The following is a 23,540-nucleotide window of genomic DNA, read 5'->3' on the forward strand; positions in this document are numbered from 1 at the left end:
TGCGCAAACGTGTGCCCGTCCGCGCCTGGACAGTGCCCAGTGCCAGTCCCACTGGTCCCCCCAGCCAAGACCACCCCAGACAACACAACTCCTCAAACACACTCCACTCCCTCAACCCAGGACCTCACCCGCATGCATCCAAACCAACCCCCCCCACACACACACACACACACGGACCCTTCACCCGGTATGCCTGCCGTTTTTCATGCTCCACCTCTCACACCTCCACCCACACGCTCCACACCACAACCTCAACACAACAGACTCACGCACACCCCCCACACACCCCAACAGGCCCCACCACAAAAAAAATACCAAAACCCCAACACACGCCACTACAACACCCCGCAACCCACAACAACACCACAGGCACCCACACCAACACCATTGCACAACACAACAACTCCCCCCCACAACCATCTCAACTGCCTACTCCTCAACACCCGATCCCTACACAAGCACGCCATAGAACTCTGGGACCTCATCACATCACACTCACCCGACATCGTCTTCCTCACAGAATCAATAAGGGTCTTTCACTCCCCACCCCTCCATCCTCAGATCGCCACCCTTCTATTAATGAGAACCCCTCTGTATTTTCGTTCTGCAATGTGACTCTTGAATCATATGTGTTTCTTATGTTTATTTTCTATTCTGCTGTAAAGCGCTCTAATACCCTCTTGGTCTTGCCAGCGCTATAGAAAACTCTTAAAAATAAAATAAACCTGGACTAACCACTCATCCGGGCCCGACATAGCCACAGCCACCCCTGACGGATACAAACTCCAACGCAAAGACCCCCTAAACAAACCAGGAGGTGACATCGCCATCCTGCACAAAGACACCATTAAGGTCACCACCAACACACACGACACCCTCGACAGCGCAGAACACATGCACTTCCTAATCCACATAAACAATAATACCACCCTCAGAGGGACACTTGTATACAGACCCCCTGGGCCACGCACCCCCTTCTGCGACACCATCAGCCCTCACACACTCATCTCTACAGACTACATCCTCCTTGGTGATTCTAACTTTCACCTGGAGAACCCCCAAGACCACAACTCCTCTTCCCTCCTAGACAACCTCAACAACCTCGGACTCAAACAACTGGTCACAGCACCCACCCACTCAGCAGGACACACACTAGACGCAATCTTCACTTCGAGCCAACACATAACCTACACCCACACCACCGAACTCCACTGGACCGATCACCACTGTGTCCATTTCTCCTTCGCCAAACCCCCCACACACCACCAACGACACACCACGCCCTACCGCTTGTGGGACAAGATCCCCACAGAACACGTGAACTCCCAACTGGCACAGAACCTCCGCCCACACCAACGACCCCCAACACTGCTGCCCACAACCTCACAAATTAGATCACCACCTGCGCAGACACACTCGCCCCCCCCCCCCCCACCCCAGAAAAAACATCACCACCCACAACATCAAGAAAGCCCCATGGTTCACCACTGAACTCCAAGAATCCAAGCGCAAATGCCGCAAAGCTGAGAGAACCTGGCAACAGGAACACTCAACCACTAACTTCTCCACCCTCAAAACCACCATCCGCACTCACCACCAACTCATACACACCACCAAAAGAGCATACTACAAGGAACGCATAGACAGCAACTCCCACAACAGCAAAGAACTCTTTACCATCATCAAAAAGCTCTCCAAACCCAAAGCCAGCAACATAGACCCCACTCACACACAACTCCTCTGCGACTCCCTCTCAAACCACTTCCACCGCAAAATCCTAGGTATACGCATTCGTTTCACACCACACTCACCCACCGCACCCCCACCCCGCCTGCCCAACACAGACCCCCCTCAAAGCCCCCCAACTTACTTACCACCTGGGTCCTAACCACCGACTAAGAAACTGAAACAACTATGAACTCCATCCACTCTGGATCCCCCTCCGACCCCTGCCCCCACCGCATCTACAACAAAGCCAGCCCAACCATCGCCCCCATGCTTCGCGACATAATCAACACATCATTCGACACCGCCACCTTCGCAGACCCCTGGAAGCACGCAAAAATCACTGCACTCCTAAAAAAGCCCAAAACTGACCCGGACGACCTCTCTAACTACTGCCCCATCTCTCTCCTCCCTTTCCCCGCCAAGGTCATGGAAAAACTAGTAAACACACGCCTAACCCACTTCCTGGAGGAAAACAACACACTCGACCCCTCCCAGTCCGGTTTCCGCAAGAACCACAGCACGGAAACCGCCCTCATCGCATGCACTGACGACATCAGAACCAGAGTCGATAAGGGTGAGACCATCACACTCATCCTCTTAGACCTCACCACGGCCTTTGACACAGTCTGCCATCACACACTCCGCACACGCCTCCACAATGCAGGGATTCGACACAAAGCCCTAGACTGGCTCACCTCCTTCCTCACCGATGGAACCCAAAACATCCGCCTCCCTCCTTTCCAATCCACTGCCACCAAAATCATCTGCGCTGTCCCCCGGGGATCCTCCGTCAGCCCCACCCTCTTCAACATTTACATGACCCCACTCGCCAACATCCTCCGACCACACGGAGTCACCATCCTCTCCTACTCAGACGACACCCAACTCATCATCTCCCTCACCCTCAACCCTACTACCGCCAAAACCAACCTCCACGCTGCACTCCTTGACACCGCCACCTGGATGACTGCCAACCACCTCAAGCTCAACTCCAACAAAACCGCAATAATCATTTTTGGACCTAACAAAACCATATGGGATGACTCCTGGTGGCCCACCGCCCTAGGCCCCGCCCCTACCCCCGCAAACCACGCACGCAACCTCAGCATCATCCTGGACCCCTCCCTCTCCATGACCCAGCAAATCAACTGCGCCACCTCCTCCTGTTTCAACACACTCCACACGCTGAAAAAAAACCTTCAAATGGATTCCGATGGAGACCAGAAAGACCGTCACCCCCGCACTCATCTGCAGCAGGCTAGACTACGGTAACGCCCTCTACGCCGGCATCACACTCAAACTCGAACGCAAACTCCAGAGAATCCTGGATCTCCCTCGCCATGAACACATCTCACCACACCTCAGATCCCTTCACTGGCTCCCCATCGACAAGAGGATCACCTTCAAAAATCCTCATCCACGTGCACAAATCCTTCCACAACGACGGCCCAGCCTACCTCAACCAAAGAGTGAACTTCCACACTCCCATCCGCCACCTCCAAACTGCTGACCTTGCACTCGCCACAATCCCTCATATCAAACGCACCACCATAGGAGGCAGATCCTTCTACCTCATCCCCAAGGCCTGGAACTCCCTCCCCACCAACCTCCGCAAGCCCCAGGACCTCCGGCTCTTCAGAAAAAAACTAAATACATGGCTATTCGAACAGTGACCCTCCATCCCCTCCCACCCCCCAGCGCCTTGAGAACCTAACGGGTGAGTAGCGCGCTCTATACATTTTTTTATTGATTGATTCCTCCTAGAGCTGTACACAGACTGTCCAGGGTGCGTACTGCCCTTCCTCCCGGAGCTGTACACAGGCTGTCCAGGGGTGCGTTTGCCCTTCCACTCAGAGCTGCACACAGGCTGTCCAGGGGTGCGTACTGCCCTTCCTCCCGGAGCTGCGCACAGGCTGTCCAGGGGTGCATACTGACCTTCCTCCCAGAGCTGCACACAGACGCTCCAGGGGGGCGTACTGCCCTTCCTCCCGGAGCTGCACACAGGCTGTCCAGGTGTGCGTACTGCCCTTCCTCCCAGGGCTGCACACAGGCTGTCCAGGGGTGCGTACTGCCCTTCCTCCCGGAGTTGCACACAGGCTGTCCAGTGGGGCGTACTGCCCTTCCTCCCAGAGCTGCACACAGGCTGTCCAGGGATGCGTACTGCCCTTCCTCCCAGAGCATTGATTCTTGCCTCTCCTGCTCACCTTCAGGCTAGTGACTGGGGCTTGCAGGTGTTTAGGAGTTTTCTCTTCTTTGGCCAGCATTGATCTTGCTTCTCCCGCTCACCTTCAGGCCAGTGACTGTGGCTCCACAGGGGAAGGAGCTGATTCCAGCCGCTATCCTATCACGGCTGCCAATGACCATGGAAAGGTCTGACAAGAACTATCCTCTGCACATCCCTCAGAAGACCCCCGGGCAAGCCCAACCTCTCACACCTCTCGAGTGTAAAAGTGTTATATGTGCTGATGGTGGGGAGTAGGTCTGCATGGTGGATTTAATCCATTTAATTCCATATAAATAATGAATTTGTCTCATCAGTTGTAACTTGCTGCACTGAAAACTGCTTTGCAATATTCTCCTGTCTTCCTGTGTGAAAATATCCAGTATTATTTAAACATCTTGTGCCTCTGGTTGGTGGCAAAATCATGAAAGAATCATCTTTAATGCTGGGTAGCATCTGCTTTTTTTTATTTCAAGGCTTTCCAGACAGTTACTTGAATCCAGCTGACCTGCTTTTGTTTTTTGGGGGTAGGACATCAAATCATCACAGCTGGAAAAGGTTTCCTCAGGGGGGAAGAAGAGTTGGAGTCGGGTTTCATAGGTGCTGCAGAAGGAAGAGAAAGCGCTGTGGGTCTTTGCTCAGGTATGGCTCACATTCAGGCAACTTTCACATACAGTTGTGGTTTATGCCCTTGGAGAGATGATTCCAGCCACAGAAGAGTGCATAGTGAATGTAGGCATGTCTGTCTGTCTCCTGTCTTGACACAGCCCTGTAATGCTACGGCCTGAGGCCCCCTGATCTTAGACCTCTGACTTCAGTCCGAGCCATAAGGTTAGAGCTCAAACAGGGGTGTTACAACATCAACAACATTGTTTGACATACAGAACACTAAGGACAAGAGCCTTCTGAATCTGGTAAAGGATGATGACTAAGTACATTGACACCATCAGTGGAGACGAGGTCCTTAACAGCAGAGATCGTGGGTCACACCTACCCAAACACGCAATTTAACGCTCTCCTAACATGGGAAGCAAGGGCATTGGGAATACTCTTAGAAGTAGATCATCTTCAGAGAAAGAGCTTGTAGCAGATGGATATCAGAATTATCTTTCTCCATCATAATCAAATTAATTTTGAGGACTAACAGATTTTACCTTGAAAGGAGACGGCATATATTGTTGTGGTCTGGTCACTTCCCTTTTGTTGCTGTCCTGAGTGCCTGGACGTGAGCCCCAGTGTCCCTGCATTTGTGCAGTCTGTGGCGCAGTGATATGGAAAAAGTTGACAATGTACATCTAGAATGTGATTAGGGAAGTAGTGTAAGTGTGATATACATGAATTTTATATCATATATTTTTTTTTGACAAACCTTTTTTTTAATTAGTATTATATAGAACGGCACAAAAACCCAACAGGTCACTGGTACAGTCAGTACAGTTAAAATAACACATCAGGTAGTTCCAACGCATAGCAGGCTGAAGCACACATTAGAACCACGCCCCACTCGTTGGACTACACCTCCCCCCCCCCCAACCCATGATAAAACTAGATTCCTTGCCCCATCCAGCTCTCCCAGTCCTTTGTATATTTGGCTGGGCACCCCGTGCTTCATAGACCAATTTCTCCTGCTAAGCACACCAGTGCACCCCACGACGCCACTTGGCAATCGCAGGGGTGGTCTTGGCCTTCCAGTTCGCTGCAATGTCTCTCTTGGCCACCAAGCAGGCCGCCCCCGCGAATCTCCGGTGTGCTCTGCTGGAACCTACCCCTTCAAGCACCCCTAGGAATACTGGCGATGGAGCAACCTCAACTTCCACCTGTAAAACTCCTGAGATCTCTCTGAGCACCGCCCTCCAGTAACTGGTTATGTGAGGACAAGTCCACACCATGTGAAAGAAGTCTGCACTGAGGCTTGCACAACGAGAACAGTCCCCCTGAGGCCATAGGCCCGCTCTATGCAACTTGTCAGGCGTGAGGTATGCCGCATGAAGAAAGTATGTCTGCACCACTCGGAGCCAGGAGGTCATGGTTAGAAACCACGGGCCATCAATGCCTCTCTCCAATCCCCATCATCGATTGGGCCCACCCACCACTCCCATCTCGCTCCCGGAGGTTATCAAGCGTTTGGGTTGTGTTAGTAACTAATTGATATCATATATATTAAGTAATGGAAATGGAATACTTTGTCTTATCTATTCAGTGGTGTCATGAGAACTATATTGGCATGTTGCAGGTTGTGGCAAATGTTCAATTATTCTTGAATATTGGCTGTTACCACTTGACGTTTTTACTATGTGTATAGTACAAATGCATTTTGCAATCAAATAAATCTAATTGATCTTGGAAGTTGAGTAGTCATTTATGAAGTGAGCCACCTCCAGAACGGAAACACTGTCCGGAGATCTGAGTAGAAAAAAGGTATTATAAGGTTAGAACATGAATTGCTGACTATGTAGGTTACTTTTGGCATGGTGATAAAAGGCCAGGGAGACCATTGAGTGATGGTAATAGGCGAGGGAGACCATTGAGTAGTGGTAATAGAAGACTAGGGAGACCATTGAGTGGTGGTAATAGAAGACTAGGGAGACCATTGAGTGGTGGTAATAGAAGACTAGGGAGACCATTGAGTGATGGTCATAGAAGGCTAAGGAGGCCTTTGAGTGATGGTAATAGAAGGCTAAGGAGACCGTTGCGTGATGGTAATAGAAGGCTAAGGAGACCATTGCGTGATGGTAATAGAAGGCTAAGGAGACCGTTGAGTGATGGTAATAGAAGGCTAGGGTGACCATTGAGTGATGGTAATAGAAGGCTAGGGAGACCGTTGCGTGATGGTAATAGAAATATATGGCGACCATAGATCCGCTTTTGTAGCTATATGAGAAATTCATAGTGGTGGTGCTGACACTGGTAGTTAACCACAGTATGAACTGAACTAAAACTATTGGTGAAGGAAATAAAGTGATTTAGTCAGTGGCATTCAATATGGTGCAGATCTGGCAAGTTGCACATGGAATGTCTACTGATTGGCTTATTTTCTTGCATGTCGTGGTCCCAAATGGACCCAAGGCATGGGTGTGACATCTCCACAGACCTCGACGGTGCCCTCTGGGTGCATATATTAATAAATCCATCACTGGAATCAGTGTGCGCTTTTTAATATGAGATGTGTGATACCAAACATCTCTGGTTTCAGTTAAGCCATCATGTAGCTCGGGAACTCGTACCTGTGTCCAGCATATGTCCTTAAAATGACTTCCCGATCCACTTGTAATATGTAAGAATCCACTTAGATATCACAGAGGCATATCTGCTCATGCAGGTATGTCTACACTTGTAATATAGTGCGCCCTGCGGTAAGGCAGACGGTCTGCTGTAGAGGTGGCTGACATATACTACACGCAGTATCTGCAGGCATTGCACACAGGATGTGTGCCATGCCATGTTTTCACTTTTCTCTGTTCCATGTCAGACCAGGGACGGCTCCGTCGCTAAGGCGGACGAGCGTCACCCTGCGGATTTTCAAAAAAGTAAAAATAAAATGCTAATAATGTACACCAGGTTAATATCATTTTATTTTTCCTTGTAGTAAGGGAGAGGGCTGGGCTGGAGGGAGGGTGGGGGCCGGAGGAGGGCTTTGCACTACAGTAACTGTGCCTCTCTGCTTGGGTGGCCGTGTTGGGCTGGCCAAACAGACATGTGCATTTTGCACATTCTCTACCCGGCTCAGCTGGGTAGAGAACATGCACAGGCTCCCATTCCCAGTCTCAGGGCGAAGCAGGCCGCTCAGACCAATTACGATGCTGCTCGCGTTTGGCTGGGAGCCTGTGGAGTGGGGAAGAGGAATAGGACGGAGGGGAGATGAATGCATCTCCCCTCAAAAGTAAGTGTTTTTCTTTTAAGTATTTTTATTTTATTTCTTTTCCAGACAAAAACTGCTCCTTGAGTTTGCACGTAGGGGTATTTTGGGCGGCACTCTGCATTGTGTGCTCCTGCAACCTTTAACAACCCACTGACCTTCCAGCTTGACACATTGTCATTCGGATACCGCAAGTCTCGGATGGTCAGCCAGGGGGTAAAGCCATACACCAGAGACAAGATATTTTGGACTGTATTCTCGGACTCGGGCTGGTTTATCCCTTATTTCAGATTTCTCATCCCTCAATCTTCATCTCCCATTCCTCAGATTCAGGGAGCGATGTAAATGGACAGCTGAGTATTACATGCTAGCTGCTTTATGCTTGCCGCCCTTCAGTGGGTATTTCCCTTCGCTCCTATTTGTGGCCTGTGTATAAAAGTTCAACATGTCCCTTTTAAAACCTTCTCTAACAAAACTTTTCTTGTACTTTTTTTTCTAGTCTCAGCGCAAAACACAATCATAATCTTTTTTTATTGCAGGGAATGATGATATTATACCTGTCATTTCGTTAAACATTAAAAGGGAGGAAGATTTGTGCTCCGTGGATCTCCTTGACTCTGAACAGCGACACAACATCGACAGTACCACGGGTGAGTAAAGCAGTACGTATCCGATTAGTTCACCCATTCCACTGGTCAGTGTGCTTCAGGGACCGTGCAGCTCTCACTAAGGGCAAACCCAACTTGCTGCTTTTGACAGCACGAATGAGTATTCCAGTCTGACTAGACAAAATGTGTTCAAACCGAGTGTCCCTCCTTCTGCCTGGTGTAAGCAAGGGGTGAATAGGTCCATAGCCGAATATATGGGTATATTTGTGTGTGAGTTTACATTTTAGGCCAGCATCCTCCAGGCAGTTCTAACATGAGTGCCCCTCCTTACAGAGTCTACAAGTATAAGCACACAGAGAGAAAGCAGTGAAGCGTCCCCTGCAGGTTTACCTGTTGGGCCAGTGGCTTTGTTTGCAGCATGGATCATATGCTATGTGTAGAGTTACAGTATGCATATCATTAACTAGAGGCGGTCTTCAAACCCGCCCTTAGTCTTTCACCATACTTGTGTTGTGGCTGTTTTCTGTCTGCCAGTGCACGGTTTCATTCTCAAATCTTTCTGCTACGTTTTCCCTTACTTTCAATTTCTTGTAATTGATCAGCACATCACATCGCACACCATGGCTTCATTCTTCTTATCGTAGCTACTCTGATTCGTTTCTTTGTGAGCACCCCCACCGTTTTACATGACGCTTAATAGGCATCTCTTTGAAACAGGAATTAGATGCTTCTATTGACAGAAATGTATTTTTTCCCCAATAAAAGGAATGACCGGTGTAATGTTTAGAAGCATTCCTTGCACGATTCTCGAAGGCTTTTCTTTGAGTAGTTCTGTCTTACCCCACGTTTGTTTGATTTACTCTTGCATTTACAGCAGTAAAACATATTTACTCCTGGCCAAAAGCCTCCTCGAATCAGTAAAATGTTTCTGTTCCACAAGTAAACCTCCCTTATTCCTGGGAATGAACAAGTAGGTGAGTATGCTGGTATGAATTGTAATGTGTAACTCACATCTGAGTCTGAACATCGTATAGAGGATGCATCCTGCATCCGACCGCTCCTTTTGGAACACAATGCCGGATCTAATTTGATGTTCTGTTGACCACAGTGATCATTTCATCATAATAGTAATATGGCTGCTGTCTCTTGTGCAACAGGAACTCCATTTCAGAGCATTAAGGTAGATGGAAGTTTGAGAGATTACCACACACAGAGAGGAGCAAGCAGCACGTGTCTCGACTCAGGTGAGTTCCAAGTCTTCCGGCATTGACAGATTGTAAAGACCACACTAATGAAATGTGGAGAAACTGTGATTCCTGAGAGAGAGGTGAAAAGTGAGATGGGGAAAAGAAGGGCAACCACGAGAGGGAGTGTTGAATGCAGGTAGGATAGGAGAGTGATAACTAAACAAAAGTGTGTGAAGGAGGCAGATTAAAAGGAGAGGGAGAAGGTTCATATTTGAAACACACCCTTTACAAGTCTGTTGGTTGCATTAAGAGTTGCCAGAAGATTCGGGTGTCAATAATGAACTCAGCAAATGTCATCACAGCAGAATTTTCGGGATGCAGTTTTTACAAACTTCAGACTGGGTATAAGGCAGTAATTCTCCTTTTTTCTGAGCTGCAAAACTAGGATTGCGTGGTATTTTCCCCACAAGACAAAATGTGTGTGTTGAGGAAAAAACAAACAAAGCCTGCACTAATGTTCACCCATCCTTGAATTCCAGTTCAGGCACAGACCTCTGTTTGCACCTGATTCAGGTTCCCATTGGGAGGCCAAGTGAGGGCCTTGGTACATGAACACGTTTCACTGCCATATGAGGTGACAAAGTAGGTTGCTGAAGTACTGATAAGATGCACATCAAAGAACACCAGTTACACAGTGTTGTGAGGGTTTTTAATCCCAAGATTTGTTGGTGAAGAGTGTTACTTGGTGAGTAACCGAGAGATCGTGAACCTGTAGCAGCAGATCTTGAACAAATGTGATATGATCTGTGTCTCCCATCTCTCTCTGTCTCCAGTCATCACATGATTTTTGTTTTAAACTATTTTCTGTATTTTAACCTGTAAGCAAACACAACTCAGAGTACATAGTCAACACAGGTCAATTCATAATTGTGACATAGTAACCCCAATTTCTGATGGATACAACTACCTGTGGATTCCTCACCTGATGAATACTCCCATGGCGCCAGCATTCGACGGAAATCTTCTTACTAGTCTCTGCACGTCGACGAGGACGTCACTCTAGCCCACGCGACGCCGTCTGACGTCATACAGGCAATAAGAGGTCCTCGCCGACGTGCCGATGACAGTTCCCTTTTTTCCGTGCATTCGAAACGGTTATCTTCGAGGGAGCTACTGTTACCTTCGTGGTTACAGTGTATTGTCTGCTGCGTAGTCTTCTCTGCGGTAACAATGTCTCAGAGGAAGTCGGGTTTCAAGCCCTGTCGAGAGTGTGGGGGCAAGATGTCAGTTACAGATCCTCACTCCGACTGTCTATGGTGTTTGAGCTCCGACCACGACGTCTCGACTTGCGATTCATGTCAACACATGAATCCGAAGGCCCTCAAAGAGCGTGAGGCCAAGTTATTCATGGCAAAGTCAAAGAAGAAGGAGAAACATCATAAGAAGTCTTCTTCGCCAAGGTCTCACCGGCGTCATCGAGACTCCCGGCGCCGTAGAGACTCACGACGTCACTCCAGCAAGGAGTCTCGTTCGAGGTCACCTTCGGCTCGGCGTCGGAGGACTTGGGAGGTCAGCCCCACGGTCACGCCGCATCCATCGACGCCGTTGCCCTCTCCGGCGTCACCGACTTCGCCTGGTCAGGCGTCAGTGATTGAGGTGGTGCAGCCTCTTGTGTTTTCTCCGGCGACGTCGAGGCCGGCGTCGGGGTCGCCCTCGATCCAGGCACCCCAGTATCCGGCTTTTCCCACTCCTGGAGCCGATAGTACCGCGTTTCTTAATGCGATGTATACCATCTTTCAGCAGATGGCTCCAGGAGCTGCTCCGGCTGGTCCTTCGGGGCCCTTGGCCTTTTCGTTGGGTGATCCTGCGCCTCTTCGGCCGGCACCCTTTATGCCCTTTCTCCCTTTTGGGAATGTGGGCTCGGCGCCGGTGCCGGCGTCGGTGGCCGCTCCGGTGGCTTCGGATGTTTCGGCCCCGGAGGTTGCCCCTCCGTCGAAGTCAGGATTTTGCCCTGTGACTCCGGTTGGTCCATCGGCTCCAAGACCTCGTCCTCCGGCTCCTGCCTCGGCGCCGAAGCTGCCTGTGGCGCCGGACGCGGCGTCAGATGCTTCTGGAGATCGGCGCCGTTCTTCGACGTCGGCGGAGGCCATGTCGACTCCGCGTATCGAGGAGAGACTTCATTCGAGGAGGCGTGCTCTCCGTCTTTTAGAAGAGCAAGAGTACCAGCGAGTCCTAGAGGAGGGAGAGATTGAGGACTCTGGAGACGGACTGCATGGTCTGGATACAGCCAGTGGGCTGGACACTTCCCCTGAGTGGGACCTTTCATCTCCAGGGGAATATACGGAGGAGGCTGCTTCCTTTCATGCTGTGGTGAGGAAGGCAGCGAGCTTTTTGGACCTGCCTTTGCCGGTGGCAGAGGCAAAGCAGAATTTGCTGACAGGTATTGCATCCGGCCTCTGCTGCAGCTGAGCCTCTCTTGCCATTTAATGAGGCTTTGCTGGATCCGGTGTTGGAGGTGTGGAAGAAGCCGGTGTCTTCCTCGGCCGTTCATAGGGCTGTGGCCAGGAGGTATCGAGCTGCACCATCTGACCCTGGCTTTCTCTCTAGACACCCTATGCCGGAGAGCTTGGTGGTGCAAGCCTCCTGTTACTCAAAGTCAGCGCCTGATTCCTTCCCGACGGTGCCTGGAGACAGAGACTCCAAGAAACTGGATGCGCAGTCCAAGAAAATATTTTCGTCATGCAGTTTGGCGTTGAAGGCCACCAACGCAACGTGCATTCTGGGGAGGTACATCCATGCGCTGATGGATGATATTTCGTCTTCATTTACGGAGCTTCCCCAGGGTCTCTTGGATGTGGTCTCGGACGCCCAGGCTGCCGCGACCCAGATTATCCAGTCTGGGCTGGACACGACCGACTCGGTGGCCAGGGCGATGGGCACGGCTGTGGTGGCAAGAAGACAGGCCTGGCTCCGAAACTCAGGGTTCTCTGCGGATGTGCAGTCGACCCTGCTGGACCTCCCGTTTGATGGGGACAGACTGTTTGGAGCCAAGGCAGATTCAGCCTTGGAACGATTTAAGGAGAGCAGAGCCACAGCCAAATCGTTAGGACTGCAAGCTCCTTCTTCCTCTGCCTCTTCTAGAATTTTCAGGAGGTTTCGGGGATTTGGGCGTGGCTCTTATTCCTCTTCCTTTCGGGGGAGGTTCCAGCAACCCGCCTCTTCCCTCCCCTATAGGTCATTTAGAGGGAGGGGGAGGGGTGGGGTCCGTACCAGAGGAGCCTCTCAACAGCACTCTGCCTCTTCCTCGTCCTCTGGAGGGGTGCAGCAGGGGAAGCAGCCTTAGGCTTCCACCGTTTCCCACTCACTCCTCTCCTGTAGGGGGAAGATTACAGCATTTTCTCCACAAGTGGAAGTCTATCACAACGGACACTTGGGTTCTCGGCATTGTGGGAAAAGGCTACGCCCTTCCCTTTCGGGAGTTCCCGCCCCTCATCCCGCCCCGCCCATCTTATTGTTCAGAAGAACACCTCCTGTTGCTAGAACAGGAGGTTCAAGTCCTCCTTTCAAAGGGCGCGGTAGAGTTGGTCCCAGAGCAGGAAAAGGGTCGAGGTTGTTACTCAAGATACTTCCTGATTCCCAAAAAGGATGGTCAGTTGAGACCAATCCTGGATCTGAGGATCTTGAATTGGTTCCTCAAACAGGAAAAGTTCAAGATGCTGACCCTAGCACAGGTGCTTTTGGCGTTGAACAAGGAAGATTGGATGGTGTCTGTCGACTTGCAGGATGCTTACTTTCATATCCCGATACTCAAGTCGCACAGGAAGTATCTCCGGTTTGTGGTAGGGTCGCAGCACTATCAGTTTGCGGTCCTCCCGTTTGGTCTTACTTCAGCACCTCGAGTCTTCACAAAGGTGATGTCAGTGGTTGCGGCGGAGCTCAGAAGGAAGGGGATAGCAGTATTCCCTTACTTGGACGACTGGTTGATCAAAGCCAAGTCCCCGGAGCTTGTGTCGCATCATCTGCAGTCAACAACCCAGTTGTTGTTCGACCTGGGCTTTTCGGTGAACGTGCCCAAATCTCACCTGGAGCCCTCTCAGCGCCTCCTGTTCATAGGGGCAGTACTGGATACAACATTGAGTCGAGCCTTTCCTCCGCCTCAGCGGATTCAAGATATTCAGGAATTGGTTCCAATGTTTCGAAATGGAGCGGTAGTTCCAGTCCTCAAGGTCCTTCGTCTGCTCGGTCTGTTCGCCTCCTGCATTCTGTTGGTCACGCATGCTCGCTGGCACATGAGAGCTCTTCAGTGGTGCCTCCGAAGGCAGTGGTCTCAACACAAGGGAGATTTAGAAGGTACTGTCAAGATCTCCAGAGATGCTGCTGTGGAATTGAAGTGGTGGATTGCGGGCAACAATCTTTCACAGGGAAAGCCGTTCGCGCAGTCGCCACCAGTGGCCACGGTAATAACGGATGCCTCCACCCTAGGATGGGGAGCTCATCTGGGGGATCTGGAGATCAAAGGGCTTTGGTCTCCAGAGGAACAGGTGTTTCATATCAATCTGTTGGAGTTACGGGCTGTATGTCTGGCTCTCAAGGCCTTCCTCCCATCCCTTCGTGGTCAGTCGGTACAGGTCCTGACGGACAATACTACCACGATGTGGTACATAAACAAACAGGGAGGAGTAGGGTCGTACCTTCTCTGCAGAGAAGCTCTTCGGCTATGGTCCTGGGCAAAGGACCATCAGATTTGCTTGGTGGCAAATCATCTGGCCGGGGTCTTGAATGTACGTGCGGACAGTCTCAGTCGCCAATTCTCGGCAGACCACGAGTGGCGTCTCCATCCAGATCAAGTCTGTTTAATCTTCCAGATGTGGGGGTTTCCTTGGATAGATCTGTTTGCCACTCGGGAGAACGCGCATTGCCCGTTATTCTGCAGCCTCCAGTATCCGATGCAGGGAGCGTTGGGGGACTCGTTTCAGATAACCTGGTGCGACCAGTTGCTTTACGCGTTTCCCCCCATACCCTTGATTCCTCGAGTGTTGAGGAAAATTCGCCAAGACCGGGCCCAAGTCATCTTAATAGCTCCGGATTGGCCAAGGAGGGTATGGTACTCCGACCTTCTCCAACTCTCACTGTGCCCTCCGCTCCGTCTCCCTCTCAGGGCAGACCTCCTCTCGCAGTCGCAGGGGCAGGTTTTACACCCCAACCTCCAGAGTCTGCACCTACATGCTTGGAGATTGAACGGGGCAACCTGAGTTCCTTCTCTCTCCCGCCTGATGTAGTGGATGTTATCTTAGCGGCCAGGCGACACTCCACTAAATCTATCTACGCTAATAGGTGGTCTAAATTTGTTATGTGGTGTGGAGAGAGACAGATTGATCCCTTACATGCTCATCTGTCACATGTTTTGTCTTTTGCACTGTCTCTAGCGCAGAAAGGTTGTGCAGTAGCTACCATTAAGGGTTATTTGTCGGCCTTGTCAGCCTTCATTTGTCTTCCAGACCAACCATCGTTATTTAAATCCCCTATTGTTCTCAGATTCATGAAAGGTCTTCTGAATCAATATCCTCCAAAACCATTCGTTATGCCTCAATGGGATTTGTCCTTGGTCCTGACTTTCCTTATGGGGTCCCCTTTTGAGCCTATGCATTCTTGCCCCTTAAGGTATTTGGTTATTAAAACAGTATTCCTGGTAGCTATAACATCTGCAAGGAGAGTGAGTGAGTTGCAGGCCTTATCGGTTAAACCCCCTTATATAACTTTTTATGGGGATAAGGTGGTGTTGAGGACCAAGGCTGCTTTCCTTCCGAAGGTTGTTTCACCCTTCCATTTGGCTCAGACAATCACTTTGTCCACGTTTTATCCTCCGCCTCATCCTTCAAAGGAGGAAGAAAGACTACATCGCCTGGACCCAAAAAGGGCGTTGAGCTTCTATATCGACAGAATGAAGGATATCAGGCTGGAGGATCAGCTGTTTGTCGGATACGTGGGCAAGAGGAGAGGAAAGGCAGTCCACAAGAGAACACTCTCCAGGTGGGTTGTTCTTTGCATTAAAATCTGTTACTCTTTGGCAAAGAAGGATCCGCCTGAGGGCATTAGAGCTCACTCCACCAGAGCTAAGTCGGCCTCTTCGGCCTTGGCCAGGGGTGTTCCTGTGGTCGACATCTGCAAGGCCGCAACTTGGTCGTCCCTTCACACTTTTGTGAAACATTACTGTTTGGACTCTGAGGTCAGAAGGGACGGTCATTTTGCACGGTCAGTGCTGCAGGATTTCTTGGTTTGACCATTTAGGCACCCACCGCCGGGCGTGGTACTGCTTTGGGACTCTATTCATCAGGTGAGGAATCCACAGGTAGTTGTATCCATCAGAAGAACGAGTTACTTACCTTCGGTAATGACTTTTCTGGTGGATACATTAGCTACCTGTGGATTCCTCACGGTCCCACCCGCCTCCCCGTTGCCTTTTTGGTCTCTCCAAGCAATCCTTGAGTGTGCTCCTTTTGGTCTTCAAAGTTGCAATGCATTTTGCATGTATGATATTTGTATATATGTGTATATTTATATATAAATCTATATATATATTGGGTATATACATGATTCGTATGTATAAATATATTTATTTGTTTAAAAAAAAAAAAAAAAAAGAAGGTAATATTAAATCTACAGCTATTTTATTGCAATGTTGTGTGATTTACAATATTAAGAGATGTTGCTTTGCTCTTTCATTGCATTGGGTTATTATTATTCTCATGCACGTAAAAAATGTTGGTACTGTCATCGGCACGTCGGCGAGGACCTCTTATTGCCTGTATGACGTCAGACGGCGTCGCGTGGGCTAGAGTGACGTCCTCGTCGACGTGCAGAGACTAGTAAGAAGATTTCCGTCGAATGCTGGCGCCATGGGAGTATTCATCAGGTGAGGAATCCACAGGTAGCTAATGTATCCACCAGAAAAGTCGTTACCGAAGGTAAGTAACTCGTTCGTATGGGACACAAACTTTGAATCACATAACTAACAGGGGCCATCTTCCCATCTCAACCCCACCCGGAGACGTCCTGCAGCTCTGAGCCCCCCCCTCCTCATCCCTCTTTAGAGATCGGATGTTTTACTTCACACCCAAAGTATCTGATCCAAATATACCAGGGTTGTGAGGAACAGCTGCCCCTTCAACCTCTCCCACCAGGAAGAGCCATTTTGTGTTCATAAGTAGTAAACTGAATGTTTGACAACAGTCTGTGGCTGAGGATGTACGTGGATACCTGAGATATTCACAGTATGCTCTGGGCCCTCCTTTTTCTTTGTTCTCTGCGTTTATTCGTTTGCTCCCTTCTCTTTTCCAGACTTCTTCTTGTCATTACTAGCAGCCTAACCCCTTGTTGCACTGGCGGTGAATGTTATGCGGCTTCGGGGTTGAAGTTCCTTAGTCTTTTATATTTCTTTTAACATTACTTATCCTCACAGTTGGTGAAATAGATTTATTTAGCGATGTTATGCATTGTGTATGTTGAACACATTTGGTTAATCCTGACCTCCCACTTACTGTTGACTGCATCGTGAGATTGATTTATTGGGGTGCATTAAAAAAAAAAAAAAAATGTTTTTAAAAGAAGATAATGTATGCAAATAAAAACAGAACCAGAGCTCCAGGATTTATGGTATTTTCATTTTAAACGTTTCCTCTGCCGATAGAGTATCAGAGTCCTGGCCAGTCTGTTAGTCTGTCTCTTTTCTCCTGAAACTGAGAAACCCATATTTTGTGAGCTGTGCACTAGAAAACCGATGATCTACAATAGCCAGGACACTAGGAAGTGAGAACGTTACCAATCTCTTCTCGAGCAGTCACACAACCTTCTACCTCTGTGACTTGTTAAAGCAAACAACTGAAATGTTGTGCCTGTTACCCTATGGATGGTTTCCCAGCTGCAAGCATCACTCCCTTGCAGCCACCATGTGCCGTGGTGTCGGTGCTTGCCGGTCTGAGCATCCACCACACCAGCCCCTTTCACCTCATACTGTGAGGTGGTGATGTATCATTCCGCCTTCACGGAAGTGTTTCCATTAGAATGCCCAAAGGATTATTCCAAACCGGAAACATACACTCAACAGGTCACATTTAGTTATTTTTCTCCAATATGTGTTATACACAGAAAGTGTTCCACATTTGTACACCAAACATTAAAAAAAAAAACTGCACAGGTATAAAGATCAGTCATAGGTGTGCTCAGAGCTGGCAGACCCTCTGCACAACGTTCTCTATGAAAACAAGATAATCACTATTATTATTATTGCCGTGTGCCACGGCCTAACATTGAAGGACAAGGTAGTTCAAGATTGGGGACATTTGTGACAGCACCGAAAGCAAGAACGACAAGTGGGTATGGGAGACACGCCACTCTGTTTCTAACCTCTGGCAAAGCACCTCGCGGATTCACAATTTGAATCTTCGGCGTGGTCCAACCTTTACCGAGCCGATGTTCAGAGTCCACTTCACAAACTCTGTCGACTAGCAGCTACCTCAAGGAAACCAAAACATCTTGAAATGTCATTACTTCCCCTGAACACTGCACAACCTATACACGTTCGACCAGCTCCACTGGTCCTCTTTGTGAGTTTTATGTGGTATTTCCACAGCATTAAACCAGCCGAAGAAGGGTTGCAATTGTCCAGAGTTTCTATTCTGGCTACAAACTCCTATTGCTCTAGTAGAATGTGGTCCTGTTATTGCCAGTATCCCCAGAATCTAACTCTGGGACTAGTAGCACCACCCGGTATAAGGGCCAACTTAAGTTAGGGCCGTAATGCTGCACATTTCAGCAAATTAAACAGCTTAAAATATAACACCGAACACTTCAGTTACATCCAACTTCGCAGTTGGACCGTGTGACCTGATGACTGAAGATCCCTAGGTTAGTAGCAGTAATGGAGGCTCAGATACAATTCCCTCACTTCAGAAATAGGAATAATGCTGCTCACAAAGAGTTCAGAATTAGTAAAAAAAAAAAAAAAAAAATTAACTTGAAAACATTCATAAACCTAATGAATGCAATTACTAAGCAAACAGAAATGGAAACATTAGGTTATTTAGGGCCTTACTCCAAGTACATTGCGAATACCAAATCTATATTCCTGCTTCCACAACTGCCAACATTTCAAGAATCAGTAATTTCGAGAAGCTGGATTGCCCTCGGCAGTTTTAGCACTGAACAGCCATTTAAAAATGTATGATTACTTTAGGAATCAGTTTTTCAAGGCATGACTCCTGCATATATTCCCTTCTTTATTCAGCTCCTCATCCGCAGCTTTCAGCAGATTTTACCTGGTGAAATGTCTGGAGGAGGAAGAACAGTGACTGTGGTTTGCCTTGCAGGATTTGTTATTTCAATTTGTCCAGTAGCTCTTCTTACCAGTTAATTCAGGATTACACTCTAACTCTGATCAGAGGGTGTAGAGCTCAATGGAACTTGCCTTTAATTTGCCATCAGACCATTTTTTCCAGTTATTTTCTTTGTATTCTCGCTGTTTGCATTACTGTTTTGTAACCAATATTGTGCATAAGTATGGAATTACTGCTCACCCCTATCTTCTGTATGACATGGAAACGCTGCTGCTCTCCTTACACGCAGACATCTAATAATGTTTAATTATATTTTAACAGGCAATGGGGAATTTGACAGGAATGAAAGCAACGCTAATTCTCTAAAATCTAACAGTGCATCGAGATTGTGTGAACCAAAGTTAAAAAAGTTTGACACAGACACAGCCCTGAATGTTTACGAAAGAATGAATTCAGTGAACGTTGAGTTTTCAGACAGTAATGAGGTGCAGAGAGCAGAGGAGGGTACCCCACAGCAGCAAGCTTTCAATCAAATACAACATCTTGATTTTCATGAAATAACAACCTTGGGTCACAGATCACAAACATACAGTAAACCTCAAAGTACATCAATAAATTACATTACTGCACACAAATCGAACCTACAGCAAAGTTTGGAAGCAAGTGGGAGTCTTGAACGTGAACAGACCAGGCAGAAAAATAGCCCTTCTGGGCGTCAACGAGCACATAACGTAAAAGGGAGAAACACGTGCAACGAATGCGGAAAAACTTTTTATTCAATATCAAACCTTAACAAGCATGTAAAAATACATACGGGAGAGAGACCTTATCGCTGCTATATATGTGGAAAAAGCTTCAATCAGAATGGAATTCTGCAGCGGCACCATCAGATGCACACCGGCGAGCGGCCGTATCACTGCAGCGTATGTGGCAAAAGCTTCACTCAAAAGCACCATTACTTTAGGCATGAGAAAATACATAGAAAAGCAGACGAACATTGTGAGTTTGTTTTACTGGAAACTCTAAAAACTCTAGAATATTGTAATAAGCAGGAAACAACGGAGCCAGAACCAGACACAATTAAAGAAACTGCAAAGTGGTGATTCTGCAGTGTACACACGGCGGCTGGTCGTACTCGTGCATTGCTGGACTCTCGCTGGTGGTGGCACTCCAGGACGGCTCCCAGTGTATTTTGGTACATGTAGTCTTCTATCGGCCGTTTTATAGTTTCCCCACAGTTGTGGGGGACAGTATTTATGAGCAATCTTTGTCACTTGTTTCGTAGTCATCACTGATCATTACAAGTGCTGAGATATACCTTAGTCAGTGTGTGTTCCCGAGCAGCTTCAGCCTCCGGTGTGCTTACCGTGCCACCAGAGATGTGCTGGAGACTAACTGGTTCCGGAAAGGCTAAAAGAATATCTTTTAGTAAAAGTCCTGTGCCAGAGGTGGCCGCTACCCATCCTGCACCAGTAGTGATATAAAATTACAAATGGTCGGCACTATGAGCCCTGATCATGAGGGAGGCAAAATGATGTGAACTAGCCAAAGGTAAGACCGCAACAGTTAAACCATGTGTTCAAAAGTGTAGTTTAATATGAATTTTGAAGCTGTCAGGACTAGGTCCCTCAATACGAGTTTGGCTTGCAGAAAAGGCCGCCCGCCAAACTCGAGCAGTCAGGTCACCACCAGTGTGGTGACCTTCCCGCGCCCCCTATTACGGGTTTTCTGCTGGGTCCCAGCGGGAAACAGTTCACAACATTGACGCCGGCTCGTAATCGAGTCGGCGGCAATGTTGCAGTGCGTAGGTTGCAACACAACACGTCTTGCTTTTCACTGTCTGCTAAGCAGACAGTGAAAAGCACGGGAGCTGTCCACGGGGGCCCCTGCACTGCCCATGCCTAGTGCCCCCTGCACCATGTCTCTGCCAGCCTTCACATAGCGGTGGGACCGTCATGAAAAAGCTGGTAGAGATAGGACTCGTAATCCCCAGGGAGGTGCTGAATGCAGCCCTGCCCTGGCGGATTAGGACCGCTAGCACCGCCAGCCCCTCCTGTGGAGGGAAAACAGTGGTGCCGGTGGTCTGACTGGCGCTTTTACCATGGCCATAATGTGGCGGTCAGACTGCCACCGGTGACTGGCGGTCCTAGGACCACCAGACTCGCAATGAGGGCCTAGATGTTTATTAAAATAAGAGTATGACCATCAGAAAGAAGTGGATATTTTACACTATGAAGGATGTTAGCAGATCACTTGCCCTTAGTTTGCAGGAGTTGTGAATTAAATCATTGTCCTGGCAAATGCTGGCTCCTGTATGTGGGTCTGTACTTCAGTAATTACTTCAAGTCCATTTCAGAGACTCCACACAGAGCGAATAGATATGTGTTTAATGTATGTGACAAAATATAACAAAGTGATGTACAGAGTATAATAGAAAAAAGAAAGTGTAAACTTTTTTTTCTGGTATGCATATAGGATATAAAAGAAACTAGAAGCACTAAGGGCCAGAAGCTCTACCTCTATCTGTGCTCCCTAGACCGGGGAATATGAAATTACCTGAGCACACAAAAGACAGTGAAGTCACAAATGACTGGTTGTATGTGCAAGGGGGCATGGTAATATACATGTTAATATAAATCATCAGGATGACCAAGACATCACATTGGCAGAATATGATCTTCAGAAAGAAGCTATTTCACAAAATAAATGCATGTATGGGTGTATTTGTTATTTATACAGCGCAAACCTAGCTAAAGACACCCAAAGGGCTGTACAGGTTTAAGGCAAGGATACACTCAAAAGATGGTGAAAAAGGTTCTGAGCATCAGCGTAGACTCTTAGTTCATTATAATGTGGCATACTTTAAAGATGTGTGTCATCGGCTTGTTCCTACATTATTGCAGTATTGTGGCAGCCTCAATGGATACTGGCATGTCACTCCAGTTCCTGAGTGCATAGATGGAAAAGGCCTGTTGCCTTGCATTTGAATATTTGCACTTCTTCGCCAGTCTGACGCTGTGCCGGCTGCAGGTGTGCTACAAGACCCTGGAGGGCAGGAGCTTGTCTGCCATGTGGGTAGGCTTGCCAGTCGGGATGTCTTTGCAGATGACACTGTTAGTAATAAAGATAATTCAGACAGCATGGGGATACGGTGGAGTTTCATCATGCTGGAGAAATGGAGATGTGGATATATTTCTTCAGGCCACTGATACGTTATGTTGTGGGAGATGGGATGTCCTTGGGACGGGCGTGTGTAGTCTGGAATGCTGTGGAGCAAAACATCAGTGCCATCCAGATTTGAGAGTTAGATGGGAGTTGTGAAGTTGCTTTCTGAGAGGAAAGGTTTTGTTTTCTTCAGTAGAGAGAGTCTGGGCCAGGCTGTGTTTTTTTTTTTTTTTTTTTGGTGATGCCTCTTTTGAGTGTGATGTTGGTGTCCGTTGTAAATACTAGTGGCTAGACATTGGATGAAAGTTGAGGTTCAGATGCGTACAGGCCCAAGTCATTGAACTAGTTATTCATTGTTCCTTTTTAATTCTGACTTGGTGGGCTTGAGCTTCTGGTAATTGCCTGACATCCAGGTCTGAATAAGGTGCAGGAAGTGTTTGAGGCATTGGATGTGAAAGTTTTGAGTTCATTTCCTTGTTGCCTGGATTAGCCTTGTGGACCTGGTTTTACCCTAACCGATTATATATGGTATTCCCTTTTCCATGCTGACTTGCGCTACCATTTACCACTGCTCTGAAAAGGTAGTATGTTGGAGCTGGGGTGGGTGGAAGAAAGTGATGTCTGTAGTGGGAATGGGAGAGCCAGGTGGAGGGGCCATCCATGCTCACTGTCTCATAGGAGGATCAGGCAGGGGCTGGACTGCGTTTGTGCCTGCAGCCCCTGTCCAATCATCCTGCAATTTTACCAGCTGGATCTTCTGGTTGGTTAAGTTGACCCTAGTGTTCCTGTACCCAGATAATGCAGTGTAAGTCCATTGTGTCAGCAGTGATTGGACGGAGCAGTAATCCGCCCAGGGATTCAGCTTCTCATGAGTTATAATAGGCCTTTTAAAGGTAGTTCAACACTTGCCAATAATTTGAGACGAGTGGCACGCAAGTCATAATAACCTTTAGTTGCCATTCCGTCTGTCCTCATGTTGAAAGGTGTAACCCCGTCATGCTGCACAGCCTGGTGTACCTTGAACTTGCTCTGTTCACACATCAGTTCCATTATTGTAAATACCTAAAGCTGCATTAAAGGCCGCCATTGCCACTGATTTCCCTGGATCCCCCCTTCTTCATAGGTTTTAATGTTTTTTCTGCCTACTTGTCTTCCTGAAGAGTGCCGCTTGCACAGTGCAACACAGGTTTGTTTCTTACAGTCACTCACTCTTCATTGTAAATTATATTTGTATTCCTTATATAATAAAATATTTATATTAACGTTGATGGTATGTTATTTCTGTTCTTTTCTATTCCGCCTTCCTGTTTTAGCCTTCATAGGATGTTTTTGCACGCATTTTGAAATCATCTCTTGTTATACGTGCCCTTTGTCTGACTTGATTTATGTGTAGCCCTGTGGCCCAGCCCATGCACTGCCTTTTACCTTAAGGGCTACCACTGC

General features: G+C 48.1%; 1 protein-coding gene and 1 long non-coding RNA gene across 5 annotated transcripts in view; both read left to right on the forward strand.

Annotated features, from left to right (window-relative positions):
• Positions 1 to 23,540, forward strand: part of LOC138303505 (uncharacterized) — a 1,082,407-nt gene that overhangs the window by 279,575 nt on the left and 779,292 nt on the right. The window lies entirely within an intron of this gene.
• LOC138303490 (zinc finger protein 2-like) overlaps positions 1 to 23,540 on the forward strand; it is a 56,681-nt gene that overhangs the window by 33,045 nt on the left and 96 nt on the right. For 2 of the 4 annotated variants that reach the window (XM_069242665.1, XM_069242666.1), the window contains 4 exons: positions 4,481 to 4,591; positions 8,345 to 8,455; positions 9,571 to 9,657; positions 19,254 to 23,365. In XM_069242665.1, the coding sequence (XP_069098766.1) occupies positions 4,481 to 4,591; positions 8,345 to 8,455; positions 9,571 to 9,657; positions 19,254 to 20,035 (1,091 nt within the window). In that variant the 3' untranslated portion in view covers positions 20,036 to 23,365. Of the gene's footprint in view, positions 1 to 4,480; positions 4,592 to 8,344; positions 8,456 to 9,570; positions 9,658 to 19,253; positions 23,366 to 23,540 lie in introns of those variants that run through there. The other 2 variants (XR_011205404.1, XM_069242667.1) reach the window with 2 other exon arrangements.

Source organism: Pleurodeles waltl, chromosome 7, assembly GCF_031143425.1.
Source record: "Pleurodeles waltl isolate 20211129_DDA chromosome 7, aPleWal1.hap1.20221129, whole genome shotgun sequence".
Lineage (NCBI taxonomy): Eukaryota > Metazoa > Chordata > Amphibia > Caudata > Salamandridae > Pleurodeles > Pleurodeles waltl.